General features: G+C 45.1%; 1 protein-coding gene across 16 annotated transcripts in view; it reads right to left on the bottom strand.

Annotated features, from left to right (window-relative positions):
* Positions 1–4,421, bottom strand: part of ZNF618 (zinc finger protein 618) — a 268,840-nt gene extending 264,419 nt beyond the window's left edge. For 8 of the 16 annotated variants that reach the window (XM_039506102.1, XM_039506104.1, XM_039506107.1 and 5 more), the window contains exon 1: positions 4,010–4,419. In XM_039506102.1, coding sequence (XP_039362036.1) covers positions 4,010–4,063 — 54 coding nt within the window. In that variant the 5' untranslated portion in view covers positions 4,064–4,419. Of the gene's footprint in view, positions 1–4,009 lie in introns of all 16 variants that reach the window. The other 8 variants (XM_039506105.1, XM_039506106.1, XM_039506112.1 and 5 more) reach the window with 5 other exon arrangements.
* Positions 4,422–18,979: the final 14,558 nt, after the last annotated feature.

The raw sequence follows: 18,979 nt of genomic DNA, 5'->3' as shown, positions 1-18,979 counted from the left end.
GGTGGATTCTCCATCACTGACTATTTTTAAATCAAGATTGGGTGTTTTTTCTAAAGATCTCTTCTAAGAATTATTTTTGGGGAAGTTCTGTGGTGTGTAATGTACAGGAGGCCAAATTAGATGATCACAATGGTCCTTTCTGGCCAAAGAATCTATGAATCTGAGTAGTCTCACTGAAGCCAACAGGAATATTTGCATGCATAAAGTTAAACACATGCATAAATATCTGCAGGATTGGAGGTCTATGCAATCACCCTATCCTTAATATATGCACACACTATTCCAGTCGAATCCAAGAGGATCTATATGTATTAATATAATGGCAGTATTGACAATATGAGGGAAGTATGGTTACTGCGAGAACCCTTACTTTGGGATTTATTGACATTTGAGGATTGAAAGGCCCAATTCTGCAAACCCCTCTATGTGCACAGTTTCCAGTGACTTCAGTGAGCATTCTATATGCCAAGGGCTTCTAGAATTTGGTCCAAAGACTATACCCTAAATAATACAAAAACTTACATTAAGTTAAAAAAAAAGGAAAATCTTTTCAGAACACTAGTTTCTATTGATTTCACTGACACACTTGCGTAATCAAAAATTTAATTACATGTCACCACAGCAGTGTAACTATACCTACATAACAAAATATATTAGGAAAATAATTATGTATTTAAATTATTCTATAATTCTGGAAATAATGTAATAATTAACTTTCATACTGTGCATGTGCAAAAATAATTTATCATTTAACATGCTATTATTTTATTTAGGTTTGTCCCCTTCACTGAGGACTCGGTTCCTGGAAAATTTCCACTTCCAAAATACAGTCTTTCGGTAATTTATGCTACGAAAATTAGGTTTTGAAATCTATTTACAGCAGTTTCTTTTCTTTTCTTTTCCACTATCACATAACTCAAAAATAGGCAAACAAATTTTGCTCAACTTTCCAGGAAAAAAGTTCCCTTTGAAATTTCAGCCAAGAAGGTTTTCTCCAGAATGTAAGAGCACATGAAAAAAGGTTAAGGTTGAGAATTCTATTATAACCTAGACTATAGCTTTCACCACCAGTGAAAGATAGAATGGAAGCCATTGTTTAAAGGAAACCGATATGCACACAGTTAAAGGCTGTAAAGGTTGCAGTACACACACCTACAGTATAACGGCATCCCCACACGCTGCAATCTAGTGCTAATGTATTTTCAATCTCTGCAGAGGAAATGGGCTACATATTTTTAAATAACTAAATATTTATATATAAGGAAATTCACTTATTTGCATTAGCAGTTTAGTACATGTAGAGATATAAAACAGGCCCTTGAAGTTTCAAGTCCTATATTTTTGATTATTATAAACTTCTAAGACATAAATGTAAAACACAAGGCAACACAACCTCTTATGTACTGTAATTGAATATTTGCCACTATTCATAATCAAAATAACATAGCGATCAATTTATTATATCCCCGACCTAAAATACACCAATCATTAGGGCTTCTCCCAAGATTTTAGGGTAAGGATGTGAGGCTAGGCAGAGCAGGGAAGAGAAGCACCAAAAAATCTCCACTTGGAAAAAAGAATTAAATTCATGAATCTTCAAAAATATTTTGGTATACGCTTAGACTAAGCTGAAGTTATAGTGTGCAGTTCAATGAAAAGACTTCTTGCAGGATATGAGTTTGGAAAAGCCACCACCTTTAAGGCTTTTGAATGAAACCATGAACAAAATATTGACAAGGATTGTTTAATCCAATTTAATGCACTGTGCATAATTTCTACACACGTGACACTCCAGTGTGTTTGTGCTGACACTATTTGTTAATGACTATGGTACTTTGGTCTATATTTGCTGAAAAAAATTCAGGAAGAGGGTGGGTCTTTTTTCTGGAGATAAATGCAAAAGTAAAAATATAAAGTTGCATTTCTGAGTATTTTCTCCTCCACCCAACACTTTTCCTGCTTTGCAAGTCTTTCCATCACTCCACAACACAATAAATGAGAACAGGGTGAAAAATAGATCCTTCTCCCTGCATTTATCAGGAAGTCCAGACTTCAATTTCAAGTGAATATCGAGTTACAGTGAAACAATCAGAACACCAAACACATTTCAGGGGGTTAAATTCAGATTTAAAAATTCATTTCAGAAAAATTCATTCCAGATTGAAATTTAATTAAAAAGGGGGGTGGGGAAGGGGGACTAAATTTAAGTTATTGGAGTGTGGAAGCACGAGTTTCAGAAACTCGTGTTCAAAATTCAAAAATGTTCTTTTCAAATTAAATGCTGCAGCTGTGGAGCCAGCCATCTTGCTATTTTGTCCCCATTTTAGAGAGGAGGCTGTGTCAAGGTTGGTAAGACTCAAATGTTGACCTAATCTTCCACGCTCTCTTTTGTATGCAAAGGCCATGTATATCATTTATATGTGCTTTTATTGAAACAATGAAAGCTTTAGCGCTCTTTTGTTATTTATTTTTAAAAGATCAATACCAATAATCCAGTATTCAAGGGCAACCCTACAATAACAAACCAGTGTGGGTAGTCCACTACTTGCAGGCAACCTTATAACAACAAAATGTGTGCATAACCCTATGAGAAACATTGAAACCTTTCCATAATTAATCTCAAACTCCAGAAGGATTATAAAGAGTGAGAAGTGAAAAGGATTTTTGAAATTATGGAAAATATCATGGCAGCGACCTTTTTAGCTACTTTAGTTTTATTAAAAATTAAAATATTCAAATCTACAGTTAATTTTGTTCATAAGTGTTAATTATGCACATCTGTATTATCAAAGCAGATTTTACAATAAATCTATGTAATACTACATTGATATCATCCACAGTATCTGAAATAGTTTCAGTGTATGTATCAAAAACCTACTAGGGAAATTTTTTCTCTTTACAAAAGAAGAAGTAGGAAATTAAATGACTGGAAACTATGTTTTAATTATACCAGGACAAACCATCAGAAAAACCAAGAAATTCAAAACCAGAACTGACATTCTACTCTTAATTTTGCTTTCCCTCCTGTTTTTCTGATCTCTGTGTAGACCCTTATTGTTTAAAAGCAGTTTTGCATTAAATCCAAAATCACCACCAAAAAAAAAATAAAAAAAAAAATTTGGGTGTGTCCACAGAAAAATTTCTATATTTTTTCTTTATTTCTTCCTTTTTTAAGACAACTAACTTTAAATATGACAAAATACCAAAATCAACCCTGCCACACTATGATAGCAAGTTCAAAATTAGAATGAAGCACAATTCATAATTGCTTCATAACAGCAATTCTTCTACTTTCCCCAAAGTAATATTTTATTGCAGTTCATTTATATATGCTTGTCTAAAACTTAAATCAGATTCGTTTTCAAGCTGTCGCTGTTTTACAATAATATTTTCTTCCAAAACAGGAAAAAACCTGAATTCGTCCAAATTCCAGCTTAATTTTCATTTACATATTAACAGGGCTTTGCTTCAAAAACACAAAATTTGTCCCCACGAGCCCAGCCCACCCAACTAACTGTTCTATGAATATGCAAAACATTCTTCCCTCAAATCCCCAACAAATTCTTACAATTCAAACTTTTTAAAAATAAGAAATAGCAAATATTTCCTCTTTTTTCAATTTTAATTTCTTTTTATTTACGAAATAGTCTCCCCTAGGTGGCGCCGTTTTAATGGAAAAAAACTACCGTTTGGAGGAAAAAATTAGAAAAAAAAATTGAGCAAGAGAAAGGGCCTAAAAGCGGGGAGTCGGGGGGCCGAGCGGGGCGGGGGCCGGGGAGCGGGGCGGGCGCAGCGGCCCCGGCCGGGGCGCTTCGCGGGGTGTTGCACCGGCGGTCCGAGCTGACATGGCTGCTCGGCGCCGCTTTGTTCCCGGAGCCGGCCCGAGCCGGGCGCGGGCAGAGCCGGGCACCCCGCGCCGAGCCCCGCGGCCGCCCGCGTCGGGCGGGCAGGCGGGCGGGCGCCCCCCGGGCTCCCCGTGCCGGCCCCCCGCCCGGCCGGCCGCCCTTACCTGCTCTCCCGGCGCCGCCGCCGGCTCCGGGGCGCTGCTGTCCGGCTGGCTCATCGGGCTCGGGCGGGAGCCCCGCTGCTCCCGGGCCTGCGATCCGCTGCGCGCTTCACAATGCAGCCGCCGCCGCCTTTCCGCCCTGCGGGGCCGGGAGGGAGGCGAGTGGGGGCGATGCCCGCGGCGCGGCGCGGGTGGGCGGCTCGCCGGGCTGCTGCAGCCCCCCTTCCCCGGGGCGCGGGCCGCGCCGCCTTCAGCGAGGGCGCTGCTGCGGGCAGGGCGAGTCCCGGTGCGGAGCCCGCGCTGCCGCCATCACAGCAGCTCTGGGGGCAGCTCCAGCCTCAGCACATTCAGATCAAGCAGCAGCAGGAGCAGGGGGCTGAGTCTGGCCGAGCTGAGCGCTGCAGGACCCGGGGCTCTGCCCTCTCCGCCCCTCCATGCCCAGGCCAGGGCGCGGAGCGCCCCCTGCCCCGCTAGGGCCCCTGGCACTGCCCTGCCCCGGGCCTGGCACCGTCAGCCCCGGGCAGCTCGCTGCTGCCCGTGCCACGCTCGGGAAGAGCAGCTCCAACTTTGCAAGGTGCTTGACTCGGAGCCCAGCCTCAGGACCCAGCGGCAGGGGGGCCCCACGCAGCTGGCTCTCGGGACTGGCACTTTCAGAAATTCCGAGGATTATTTTTCGGTGGGAGGAAGGCGGGTGTGGGTTAATCTGAGCTCCGGGAAACAGATAAATAAATAAATAAATAAAAATCAGGGACTACTTTTTTGAAAACCACAGAAAGCAGCAATTTCCCCAGGAGCCTCCCAGCACTGTTCCTGGTAGGGATTTGGTGCCCATTGCCAACCTCCTCAAAGCAGGATGGAGAGAGGACCTGAAATTGGCATGTGCCGAAAGAAACCTGGGACAGTGCAGGACTGGCAGCTAATCATATGTGGGCTCCCAACCTTAAGGCCAGAACTGTGGGCATGCCTCCGAAAAAGTGTCACCTCTGGGCTCTGCCCTACCCCGGGCATCCACAGCACTCTGTCACGCTCATGTCTAGGGTTCAGGGATGGCAGCTCCAGGGGAAGCCTGTTGCTCTCTCCCCTGCCCACTTTGGAATGTAACTCTTCAGATCTGACTATCAGGGGCCTCAATGTGCAGAACTTGGGAGTTCTACCTGAATATTGATGGAAATAATTTATGAGCTCATTTCATAATCATCCCCAAATCCAGAGTCTAATGGTGGAATTCGAAAAGCAGCTTTAAAACTACCTGTTGCACGAGAAGTCTGACGGGCAGGGCATTTAAAAAGTAAGTTTGAACAACTTTTTATAATGTCTTCATGAAGCAGAGTTCCACCACCCCCAAGGAGCTTCTGGGTGGTGTTGGCAGGCCCTTTGCCATTCCCTTCTGTCTCGAGGGACTTAGCTCAAGTGAGAGCTCTTGAGGAAGAATATCAGTAACGCATCACTTCTCTTCGAGAGTGACACACCTGAGGTGACCAGTGCATAATACAGCTGCCCCTCCCCCTCCCCATGAGTTTAATCAGTATAAATTATGGAAAGATTTAAAGTTAAAGTTGCAGCTGCATTGCTGTTTAAAGCCACATTTTGCGTTTTCTCACAATCTACACAAAAAGCCCCCAGACAGTATCAAAATATGAAATATTATTGATCTGGGAAATAAACAATAAAATAATGCTGGAGACCCACTTATAGATCACCAGCCCAGCGTGGTCCTGGTGCAGTCTCCTTGGCTGCAATCTTGAACTTCAGCGCTAGCTCCTCTGCAAACTTATACGGAGCAGACAGGCAAAATGGCAGTTATTTGCATCCAGGGTTAGGGGTAGGAGAGAGCTCTCCCCTCATTTTAACTAGTCCAGCTGCTGTGCGCGGCAGAAGCTGTGTCGGCAGGCTGACATCACACTGTCTATACAGGCGCTTATGTCGGTGTAATTTACGTCGCTGGGAGTGGGGGGTGAATTCACATAAATTATACTGACATGACTTGTAGTGTAGAAATAGCCCTAGTTTAGTAGCCTAGGTAAGCTCTTACTTCTTATTAGCGAGACGAGGTGGGTGAGGCGTGGAGCCGTGTCCTGCGCGCGGCTCATGAGATGCCTAATGGTCTCGCAGAGACATTTACACAGGCACGACACCGCACCAAACATACCGTCCAAGAGACCTGTAAACTTCCCCTGTTGGACTTTATTCCCCTGAGCCTGAACCAAAACTGAACCAACTCCTATGGAGATCATCTCATCATCATCCACCCCATTTATCCATTTATTCATCACTTCATATCCACCTGTTGTATGTTGTATGTGATGTTGTTTGCATGCTGCCTCTGCTTACTGAAACTACCCCTGATAACCCCACATTGGGGGGGACATGACAGACTGTGTATATGTATATGCCGTCCAATACCAAAACACTAACATCCCCCTACAACCTGTATGTTACCCCCAATGACACAATAACTGATGCTTCAAACACTTTGTATCGTTTATTTTTAAATATTCTCTAATAATCTTTTGTTGGACCAACTTCTGTTGGTGAAAGAGACAAGGTTTCAAATTTACACAGAGCTCTTCTTCAGGTCTGTGAAAGGTTCTCAGAGAGTCACAGCTAAATAAAAAGTGAACAGATTGTTTAGCATAAGTAGTTAACACATATTGTAAGAGATGGTTCAAGGTGAAGTGACTGGTTAGCACCTCTGTAGTCACAGGACAAAAAAGGGAGGTTAGAGGGGACAGGGAGGTGTGAGGTGGGGTATAAAGGATTGGCTTCAGGAAGGGGATGGGCCTCTCACCTGGAAAGTGACCAAGGAGATCAGACTGTGAGGGGGTCACTGCAGCTATGCTGGTGCTCTGGGCTAACCAGAATGGATTATACTTTAGCCTTCATTTCTCTGGTCTAACCTAAGGACTTTCAGATGCTGTGTGCCAGTTTCACTAATAAATGGTTACTTTGTTTTAAAAAATTGTTGGTGTAAATACTCGCTGAGAGCATTGCACCCTTAAGGGCTATAGCACAAGCCCCCTGTAGAAGTCTGGCTTGGGTATATATACTGCAAGGAGCCACAGAGAAAGACAGGATGGTGGTGCTGAAGGCCCAGTCTTGGAGGCCATGGGTGCAGGGGTGCTGGAAGTGCAGCTGCACCCCCTGGCTTGAAGTAGTAATAACCAAATAAATGGTTTCCGCTTTCAGCATCTCCACTATAAAAATTGTTTCAGTGCCCCTGCACGGGCATGAAACTGTGGGTACTTGTGGCCCAGCACAGAGGAAATTGATTACAGGCTGGGGCATAGACCAGACCTTGTGACTCCATGACAGCTACTTAGTCACACTGCCTTTCAAAAAGGCTAGGCCATAGGTGGATGGTGGGCTGAATCTGGGCCGCCAGACACTTCTGAACGAACTATGAAATCTTTTTATTTACTTATTATCATTGTTATTTTCTCTGGAGTCTGGACCTTGACTATACCTTGACCAAGAAATTTGGTCCCTGACAAAAAAATAATGGATTACCCTGGGCTTGGCCAAGTCTATGTATTTGACTATGTTGTTTTTACAACATGGCTTCTTCTGCATACCCACCTCTGAAAAATACAGACACCCCCCGGGTTACGCAAACCCCGACTTATGCAAATCCGCACTTACGGAAAAAGTTCCATAAGCTAGAAATAGTTTGGTTGGTGGTTGGTTGGTTGGTTTTTTTGTGTAATGGTCGGGTATACATTTCTGACTTATGCAAAATTCGAGTTACGCAAGGCGTTCCGGAATGGAACACTTGCGTAAGTCAGGGAGCATCTGTACTGTAAGATGCACAGATACATCATGGAATTTCTGTGTAATGAACTTGTGTAGTGAATGAGGCAGAGGGCTGTCAAAAGAGAAAGAATGGTCCTCCAACCTAGGAGAACTGGTCTCTATCCTGTCTCTGCAACAGACTTCCTTTGTGATGACAAACAAGTCCTCTTTCTTCTAATGTGTATTTTTTATCTTTTCCTCAGTATTGTTTTCTATATTGTGTGGAACTTGTTTCCTTTCTTTTTTTTTCTCCATCTGCCTCTTTCTTTCCTATGTTGTGTTTACTCCTTCTTTCCTCTATATTTTCAGTCTCTTTGCACTCCTCTTCTGCCATTCCATTCCTCCTTATTCTCACACTCTGTAATCTCCACACCTTTGTCTCCTCACACAAAGCATGTCTTCCCTTCCGAAATCACACACACATGCTCTTTCTGGCCTCCCACGTCAAAACTCTCACTCACGTGCTCTGCTGTCTCTCCTGGAGAGAATCACCACGTACAGAGGCTACCCCAAACTCCACTCCTAAGTTCTCTCCCAACTGCCCAACTCCACTTTGAGGTCTTCTTGCTCTTCATCCCCCTCCTCCACAACATACCTCTCAAATTCCCCTTATTTTGAGTGGTCATTCATTTTACTTCCAATTCCATATATTTTGTGTTCCCTCACTTTTATTGTTGGAAACTATTTACATCTTAAATAATCATGAACCTGAAGTTATTGAGTCATTTACCCTACTGGAAAGACCTCATCGCATTTAAAGTCTCCTGCATGAATAATTGGTGTTCCTCATTTTGACTCTTTGTCACACACTAGCAGGCTGAAAGGTATGGCCCCGCTCCTGGTTCCCCCTCTCCATCCAATTCCCACCGGCTCACTCTGTCTCTCTCTCTCCCGCACAGCCCTCCTCAGGCTCCATCGCTTTGTTCCTCCCTACACACATTGCCCTTAGGATCCCACTGTAGTCCCATTCTCAGACTCCGTCTCTCTCTCTCCCCAACCCTTCTCAGTGCTTAACCCGGCCCCCTCAGTTACTCTCTTTCTCTCTTGTCTGCCCTTGGGGTATGTCTAGACTGCAATCTGAAGTGTGATTGCAGTTCAGGTGGACATACCCACACTAGCTTTATCCACACTAGCACAGCTAAAATAGCAGTATAGATGCAGTCGCACAGGCTTCAGCATGGGTGGTATAAGTGCACCAGGAATCCGGGTACGTACTCACATTGCTAGCCCACATGCCACCATATCTACTCTGCTTTTTTAGCTGTGCTAGTACAGGTATGTCTCCCCAAGCTGCAATCACCTTGGACTGCACATAGACCTACCCTAAAGAGCTCTCCTCTTCTTTGCATCCCCTGTGTAAACTGAAGGAGGTAGCATCTTAGCCCGGCTTGCTCATTCTCCCCTCTCTGGTGTGCTAGCTGCAGTGTAGCTGGAGCAAACCATCAGGAACTGTGGTTGGCATGGAACCACAGAATGGGGGAAAGGAAGGAAGTAGATGGGGATAAAGCTCCCACCATCTCTGATAGTGGTCATGCCCTGCAGGGAAGGGGTGCTGAGCTCTAATGGCAGAGCCCCATGGGCTCAGGGGAAGTAGCATTTCCAAATGCCTTCCCTAAATCACAGCCCTAGTCAAGCTCCCCCTGCTGGACACTCACCAGGCTGCTGTGTTTGGGTCCCGCCTTGCTGGGACTGTGTGTGCTTACCTTGGCCAATGGGGGCTGCGGGAAGCTGCGTGGGCTGAGGGATGTGCTGGCTGCCGCTTCCAGCAGCTCCCATTGGCCCGGAGCAGTGAACCGCGGCCACTGGGAGCCGCGATCAGCCATACCTGCGAACGCGGCAGGTACACAAACTGGCCCAGCCCACCAGGGGCTTTCCCCGCACCAGCGGCGGAACAAGTTTGGGAACCACTGGTCTATGGCAGCAGTTCTCAAACTGTGGGTTGGGACCCCAAAGTGGGTCAGAACCTGGGGTCACCAGGGTTGGTGTTAGACTGGCTGGGGGCTGAGCCTCATTGCCTGGGGCTGAAGCCCTTGGGCTTCTGCTTTGATTCCTCCCTCGTCCCCACCGGGGTTGTGTCGTAATTTTTGTTGTCAGAAGGGGGTCGCGGTGCAATGAAGTTTGACAATCCCTGGTCTAGGGATAGGCTTTAGCACTGTCTCTTTTTTCATGGCTTCTCTGGCACATTTCCTGGGCATAGATCCTCAGTCTGTTACCGCTTACAGAAATGGGATCTTGTGGCCCAGCTGCCCTACGCTCCCAGAGCTGCTCCTGATTTGCCATCTCCCCACAAATGATACCCCGCTGCTTAGTAAGCACACCCTTTCCCAGATCCTGTCTGAAATCTGTTCTTCTCAGTCAGAAGTACTGGGCTCTTTAGGCCAGTTTTATTGGAGTTTATTTTGGTTTTGAACAGGTATTTTTACATCTTTTTTGCTTTGATTCAAGGAATTTAAGGGAAAAATCCTGCTCCTGTTAATGTCAATGGCAAAACTCCCACTGACTTTAACAGTGCAGGGTTAGAGCCTTCATGAAATAAAGCTAAAGTGGAGTGAAAATTCTCTGTCCCTTCAGGTGTGTACTGCGAAACTTAGCCCTCCATACCTCCCTCTAAAGCACTATTTGGTTGATACTTGCTATTGGTATATGGTGTTTTTGAAAATTCAGCATATGCCATTTGCTATTTTGTTTAACAAACATATAACATTTTTCCCATGAGAAACATACAGCCTTAGCTATAAACATACTAACCTCTTGTAAATAGCTGGTGTTTAGCTCCCATGTTAATAGTTAATATTAGTATTAATAAAGTATCTAAATTTATAGATTTCCCCGCACTGGCCCATGGAACCTATTTCCAAAGAATACCACAATGCAAAAAATTTGTTGAGAGGCTAAGACGACTGATTTTCTTCTTGTTACATGGACTAAAGATTGGATCAAAGATATTATAAAATACAAATTTGTGTTCTTTAATGTCTTTCATACAGATTTTATTCAAAATGCTTTTAAAAACAGATAATAAAATTGCAGAGTTAAATAATATAACAAGGAGACAGGGAAATTAGAAGAAAAGTTAAATGAGGAAAGATTTTCTTCAGGTGAGATTAGAAATGAAGTAAAGACTCCAAAGGCAGGAGCTACAGAAAAGGCTCTTTCACCCACTGCATCAAGTGGTGGAGGAGGTGCAACAAGGAGGTGAGTGCTAGGTTAATGGAGAAACCCCAAGTCTATGAGATTGGTAGCCTAGGCTGGTAGAAGTCCAAGAAAGGTTTGAAAAAAAGGAGTGGCATTCTGGTCCAGACCGTACAGACAATAAATAGAAATATTATGTCTGAGACAAGGAGTCAGATAGAGGAGATGGAGATATGCTTAGGAATGCTTATTCACCAAAATGAAGTTCTTCTGTCTTTGAGACTTCTTGTTAGAAGGAGCAGAAACAAGGTTACAAGTCTTTTTGGTCAAAACACACAGAGAGAGTGGAGAGGACGGAGCCATTATGTTTGTGCTAGAAAGGGGAGCCACCAACATGGACAATTTAGTTCTGTTGTCAGGGAGGTTTCCACTGTGTACTTCTTGAGGGGATTGCACAGGGTCCTTAGAGTCATGGATAGCACTGTTCATGTGGGCAGTTGAGGTTCCACCAGACTCGTTTGTACCACAATTGTAATTCTTCACACAAGGATGCCCTCCCAGATCACAGAAATATAGAGTCTCTGTCCACATTCCTGAGATCAAAGTTGGTAGAGCAGTAGGTGCAGAGAAGAAATTTGGTGGAGTTCAGGAAGTCTCAGATTCCAAGGCCTCTGTGAAGTTTTCCATGGCTCACTTGTAAAAAAAAGTGGCCAGATATGGAGCAGTTTTCAAGCAAAGGACATGTCAGTCTCTTTACATTTATGTAAAATTAGGAGTTCTGCTGAGTTTACAAGCTCTGTGTGCTGAAGTCTCCACTTTAACTATGAATACTGTATGTATTGGTAGAAGAAGATGATGTAAATAAAATTTTGTGAAATGCCTTAAGCAACTGTTATAAAAGTTGCTGTACATTTTTATAGAATGAGTCTATCTATATCTTTCTTTCTCTGTCTTTGGTCCTTGTATCTTTTTCCTTGAGCACCACTTTCCCTTCTTGACAAAGAATGCAGGTTTGCAGCCTAGATTTAACATTCTTTTCTAGCTTTGGACTTGGAACACCTAACCAGGTATCTAAAATAGTTTCAAAGTACCTAGGTTTGCTCTCAGTAATGAAGAAGTAATTCCCATTGACTTCAATAAAAGTTACACACATAATGACAACAGAATTTAACCCAAAAGTGTATACTACTCTGAAAATTGACTGTGTAAAAATAACACAGTCTTCCTCAACAGATTAATTCCATGTGTGTATTCAGAAATCACATCTTACTTTACTGACTAAACCAGGAAACTGCATTTGCTTATCTGAAAATTACCTTCCATGGAAAAAGCCAGTCCACAAATCCTAGTTTATGAGGGTCAGATCTTCAGCCAGTGTAAATAAGTGTAATTTCTTTGGACTTTAATGGAACTATACTGATTTACATCAGCGCAGGGTCTTGCCTTGTGTCTCCAACATCTCCTTAGAATTTTGAAGGCCAGCCATTCTTTGTTCACTGAATAATCTGACAGTCCGATAACCTCCAAAGCTGAAAACCACTTACAAGTCTTTACTGAGTCACTCAGTAGCTCCTCATTGCAGAGCATAAGAACTAAACCTCCCGAATCATGAGGACATGCCCTTTGTTTCATAAACTTAAGCATATTCCATGCTTACATGTCCCTGTAAACTGCCTGTTCCAAAAAAAGGAAACTTTCAGATCAGCAAACAAATTTTCCTATTCTACACAACAAACAGGCCTGTCACTCCTAGATAGTGCCCTGAAATAAGGAGGAAAGAGCTAAGAAAGCCAACTGATAATAACAACAGTATTTACAACATTTTATTTAGGATTGCCCAAATTACTACAGAATACAACACCCTTCTGCTGAAATCTGTATTGACTAGTATTCTACATCCAATTGATAGAATTCTGTAAAATTAAGAACAAAAGACCAAGGTACTATTTTACAAATCTCTGTGTAGGTAATGTAGGATCTCCTGAGTATGATGGCATAGAACATTTTGCTACACATCAACTTTTTATAAGGTTGCCTGTGTGCAACCTTAATTCTGCTTCCTTGAGCATATGTATTATGTATACATTTGATAAATTATGGTGATACAGTCTTTAATTACATGATCACATACTATTTTTTCTACAGGACCCCAACTGTCAGTGCAGGGATGGACTAGATGGCTTCCCAACGTCTTTTCCAGCCCTACATTTCTATGATTCTTCGATAAACTCATTCAATGCACAAGCTGGACAATGCTCAGGAAATTAATCACGGTTGAGTAGTGAATGAGGTTGTTGTTTGTAGGAACCTGCCTCATTTGCTGTAGAAGTTGGAAAATGTATAGACAGTAAGGGACTGTAGGAAGAGAAAAGATTAATAGATTGTATGACCAGTAGAGACCATTGGGATCATTTAGTCTGACCTCCTCCATAACACAGGCCATAGGATTTCCCTAAATTAATTCCAGTTTGAATTAGAGAATATCTTTTAGGAAATATCCAGTATTAATTGTAAAATGTCTAGTGACAGAGACTCTAGAACAGCTTTTGATAAGTTGTTCCAGTGGTTAATTACCATCACTATTAAAGATTTATGCCTTTTCTTTAGTATAAATTTGTCTAGCTTCAGCTCCCAGCCCCTGGATCTTGTTATACCTTTATCTACTAGATTGATGAGCCCTTTATTGTCAAATTTCTGTTTCTCATGTAGGTACTTATGGACTGTGATAAAATCACCCCTTAAACTTCTCCTTGATAAGATGAATATATTGGAATCCCTGAGTCTTTTCTCTGTAAGACATATTTGCCAATCCTTCATTCATTCTTATGGCTCATCTCTGAACCCTTTTGAATTTTTCAACATCCTTTTTGAATTAAGTATATCATAACTGGACACAGTATACCAGCAAGTGGTTGCATCAGTGTCAGATACATAGGTAATCTGATCTCTCTACTCCCCTGTAATTCCCTGTACATACATCTAAGAATCACACTACCCTTTTTGGCCACAGGATCGTACTGGAAACTCCTGTTCAGCTGATTATCCACATGACTCCCAGGTCTTTTTCAGGGTCATTGCTTTCCAGGATGGAGTTCTCCATCTTGTGTGGCCTGCATTCTTGATTTAAAGATTTGTATCCTGGGTAAATGGGTCTCATGAAAAATGGACCCAAGCTTCATGGCGGATAGATGAGAGATGGGGAAGATTGTAGTGTGTTCACCTCAACAATGGTGTTGGGTCCTTAGTGAGGGACCTTGTCAAAGGCTTTCTGCATGCCGCTGTCCACTGGATCACTCTTGTCCACCTGCTGAGAATTCTAATAGCTTGGCAAGGCATGATTTCCCTTTGTACAAGCCGTCTGGACTCTTCCCCAACAGATCCTCTTTATCGCTCTGATAAGTTTGTTCTTTACTAGTGTCCACCAATTAGCCTGGCAGTGGTATTAGGCTTGCCAGGCTCGCCTCTTGAGCCTTTTTTTCAAAATCACCGTTCCATTAGCTCCCCTCTACAGAGGCTGACTTAAGGCACCGGTTCCATACCCCTGTTAATTGCGCTGCAGTTTCATATTTGACTTCCCTCAGAACTCTTGGGTGAATAACATCTGCTCCTGGTGACTTCTTCCTGCTTCACTTTTCAATTGGGTGTCAAACCTCCTCTTTTGACACCTCAGTGTGGGGCAATTCGTCAGATGAAAGGAATAGCTCAGGCCTGGGACTCTCCCCCACACCCTCTGCAGTGACGACCGATGGAAAGAAGTCATTGAGCTGGCAGTTTATTCCAAACTAGTGGGCTATGTAATGTGGAGGAACCCATGTACCTTGATGAAGTGTGGCAGGCCTGAAGCTGCTTGAGTGCAGTGATGTGATGAGGGTGCCAATTTGCCCAGGGGGTAAACTCTCTGTAGCAGCAACAGGTGATACCTGCAGTGGAAAAAGTCCCCACAGTTCAGGGGGCCTCCTCAATGTTTCCAAGATCAGTTACTCTCACAAACACTCGTTCGGCAAACGACTTTCAGGGCAAAATAGGCAATACCCCAAGCAAGAGACAGTCAGGGGATTGCCCGCGCTCCCTCAGGCAGGGGGAGACAGTCGGGGGGTCGCCTGCACTCCCTTGGGGAGGGGGAGAGAGTCAGGAGATCTCCTGAACTCCCCTCAGACAGGCAGAGACAGAAGATCTCCCATGCTCCCTCAGGCAGGGGGAGACAGTCAGGGGATCGCCCGCACTCCCCTCAGACAGGCAGAGACAGTCAGGGGATCGCCCGCACTCCCCTCAGACAGGCAGAGACAGTCAGGGGATCGCCCGCACTCCCCTCAGACAGGCAGAGACAGTCAGGGGATCGCCCGCACTCCCCTCAGACAGGCAGAGACGGGGTCACCCGCACTCCCTCAGTAAGATTGCCAGCTGTCTAATCACACAAACCCAAACACCATTCCCCGATCCCTTCTCTAAGGCCCCATCACACTCATTCCATTCCCCTCCCTCTGTTTGCTCTCTCCCCCACCCTCACTCACTTTCACTAGGCTGGGGCAGAGGGTTGGGGTGCAGGAAGGGGTGCGGGCTCCGGGCTGGGGCTGAAGGGTTTGGAGTGTGGAGGGGGCTCTGGGTTGAGCCTGGGGCAGGGGGTTCGGGTGCAGGAGGAGTGGTGGGGTGCAAGCTCTGGGAGGCAGTTTGTGTGCAGGAGGCAGCTCTGGGCTGGGGCAGGGGACTGACTCAGTCAAAACTGCCCTCTTCTCTTCGTCCCCTCGTGGGTCTCTGGCACAGGACACTGTGGCAAGAGAGGCTCTTTCAGCAGATGGAGCGATGGTCTGATGTACTTCGTCCCCTCTCTGGAGGGGCCAGTGCCAGGGGTAGCCAGGTGGGCTGTTTCTGCCTTCAGGCAGGTGATGTGACGCGCTGTCCTGCAGCTGAACTGAAGTGTGCTCTGAGGTGGCAGAGAACAGGGAGCTGGCAGGGACAGGGGATTTTGTGAGGAGCCTTCTTAGTGCAGTCGGCACAGTGTTAGTCTCACAATCTGGCGGTCCTGAGTTTGATCTTCAGAGAAGGCAGGCTGAGCCTTTTGCCATGGCCCTTGGCCCTTCGGGCTGACCATCCCCTGCTGTTGGCTGGAGTGCAGAGGTGCCTGTGCTGCGCTTTACCACATGGAGGGCTGGGGGAAGTGTCCCACAAACATGAGCAACAACTGCCAAGCATAAATCCATGGCTTCTCTCTAATGGTCTAGTGGTCAGGATTCAGTCTTTTCACCACTGTAGCTGGGGTTGGATTCCTGGTCAGGGAACCTTTGCCCCTCTGGGAGCCTGGAGCCTGTTTCCATGCACTGGCGGGAATGCATACAGGAGTGATGTGTTCCATGATATGAGGAAGGCATCCCCTAGTGATTTGGGTGTTAGACCCGCTCTGGAGCAGAAGAGTGGGCACGTGTGGTTTGTTGTTGATGCATATAGATCTATTGTTGCCCCATTTCTGGTATATCATTTTGAGGACACTGTCGTGTATGTCCCATTCGTGTTCCTCTGAGAAGCGTCTGCTTAGTGCGTCCACTGTTGTGTTCTGGCATCCTGGTAGGTAAGAGGCCGTGATGTTTATGTTGTTGTAGATACACCAGTTCCATAAGTTCAGGGCTTCTGTGCATATAGAGTGGGCGTGAGCTCCTTCTTGTCAACTGAACATGCATGCGATGTTGTCGGTTAATATGCAAATTGATTTGTTCTGTATGATTGCCAGGAAATGATGGCATGTGTTGTGTACTGCTCTGAGCTCTAGGAAGTTGACTTTCTGTCACTGACCACATGCCCTGTAGGGTGTGGTGGTCCAAATGAGTGCCCCAACCTATCAGGGACGCGTCTGTCGTAATAGTAAGTGATGGAGGGTCCTGTTGAAAGGGGATCCCTGTACAAAGATTTTCTGGTTTCTGAGAGGGCCTTTGGAGGCAATGTGACTCTTTTGCTTAGGCTGTGTTTGTTGGATGTATACACAGTGCTCAGACAGCACATATGGAGTCTTGCGTGCCTTATGACGAAGGTCGTGACCGCCATATGCCCCAGGGACTGAAGGCATGTCCTTACTGATTTTTGTGGACTCGTGGTGATCATGGAAATGAGTGTGTTCATTGTCACGAACCTGTGGTTTGGTAGTATTGCCGTGGCTTGTACGGAGTCGAGGTAGGCTCCTATGAAACTCCAGGCAATATGTCGGGGTTAGAGTTGATTTCTTTGAATTTATCTCCAACCCTAGCTTGTGGAACAGCTCTATGGTTATTTGTACCATGTGTGTTGCCTCCTCCTGGGTCATACCTTTCAGTAGGCAGTCGTCCAAGTAGGGAAGATCAGCACCCCTCTGCGTCGTAAGTGTGTGGCTACTACCACAAGTGTTTTTGAAAAAACTCGAGGGGCAGTGGAGAGGTCAAAGGGTAGAACTTGGTATTGGTAGTGGTTGGCTCCTACTGTGAACCTCAAGAATTGTCTGTGGGCCAGATGTTTGGTGATATGAAAATATGCATCTTGAAGGTTGAGGACTGAAAACCAGTCCCCACTGTCTAGCGCTGGTCTGATTGTGGCCAATGTGACCATTTTGAACCTGTGGTTGCGGACCAGTTTGTTTAGCTTCCAGAGATCTAAGATGGGTCTCCATCCACCGCTTTTCTTTTTGGTGAGGAAATAGTTTGAGTAAAAACCCTTCCCTTTGTATTGATTTAGAACTTATTCCACGGCACCCAAGAGTAGGAGGTGGTCCACTTCCTATTGTAGGAGGTGCTCGTGAGAGAGGTCCCTGAAGAGGGATGGGGAAGGGGGGAGATTGGGTGGTATGGAGAGGAAGGGGATGGCATGACCAGATCTTACGATCTCCAGTACCCATTGGTCTGTTGTTATAGCTGTCCAACCGTGGTAAAATGGGCGAAAGTGGTGGCCAAAAGTTTGGGTAAGCACGTGTCCGATCGTGCTGTAGTCTGTAGGAGGTCATTCAGACTCTCGACGAAGACTTCAATATTGAGGCTTGGTTGTGGATGGTTGAGAAGATGAGGTCTGATGTTGCAGGGCTCTATGTCTTTGAGGGCATTGTATATTCTGATTATGGTCAAAATGCCATTGTTGTTGGCGGTGGAAAGATGTGTCTCTTGTTTTTTGATATGGTGTGCATTGGTGCATTTGTTAGTTGAGGTGTATATGCCTAAGGTATGTAATGTGGCCCAAGAGTCCTTCATTGTATGTAAAAGCTCATCTGTTTTAGAGGAAAAGAGCTTTTCACGGTCAAAAGGAAGGTCCTCCACCTTCAGCTGTAGTTCTTTCAGGATTCCCAACGCCTGCAACCAGGATGCTCTGCACATCACCACTGCTGTGGCAGTTGTTCATGCGGCTGTGTCTGCCACATCCATTGAGACCTGTAGAGCCATGCGGGCTATTATCTGTCCCTCGGTCATGATGGCTTTGAGCTGGGGACGTTTGTCTTCAGGAAGATCTTCTAAGAGTTCCTGCAGTTTGCCATAATTAGAGAAGTCATAATTTGCCAAGAGGGTGGAATAGTTGGCCACCCTGAATTGGCCCGAAGAGGTGTAGCCTTTTATTTTCCTTGTCCTGTGTGGTATGGAACTGGGTTGCCTTGCTGCGGTGATTGACAGCTTCCACCACTGTCCACCACTGTTGGGCTGTGGGTGGGAGAAGAGAAAGTCCATCTCTTTAGCTGGGATGAAGTACTTTCTGTCAGCTCTTTTACTGGTAGGTGATGCTGATGCAAGTGTCTGCCATATGGCCTCTGCTGGCTCCATTATGGCTTCATTAATGGGGAGAGCAATATTGGTTGAGGTGGATAGTTGGAGGATTTGCAGCAGTTTGTGCTGCTTCTTTTGTACCTCCTCTAATGTGATCTCCTGGCTGACTGCCATTCTCTTACAAAGCTCTTGAAATTTCTTCAGGTCATCAGATGTTGCTGGGTTTGGGGGTATCACAGCATCATCCAGTGAGGGGGATGAGTTATGGGCAGGTAGAGTGTGTGCCTGCTCAATCTCTGAAATCACTTCTTCTGCCTCTGTCACCTGCTTGGAGACCTCAGAGGTTTCC

This window comes from Mauremys reevesii, linkage group 19, assembly GCF_016161935.1.
Source record: "Mauremys reevesii isolate NIE-2019 linkage group 19, ASM1616193v1, whole genome shotgun sequence".
Classification (NCBI taxonomy): Eukaryota; Metazoa; Chordata; order Testudines; family Geoemydidae; genus Mauremys; species Mauremys reevesii.
The sequence above is the reverse complement of the archived record's forward strand: the minus strand, read 5'-3'. Positions and strand labels throughout refer to the sequence as shown.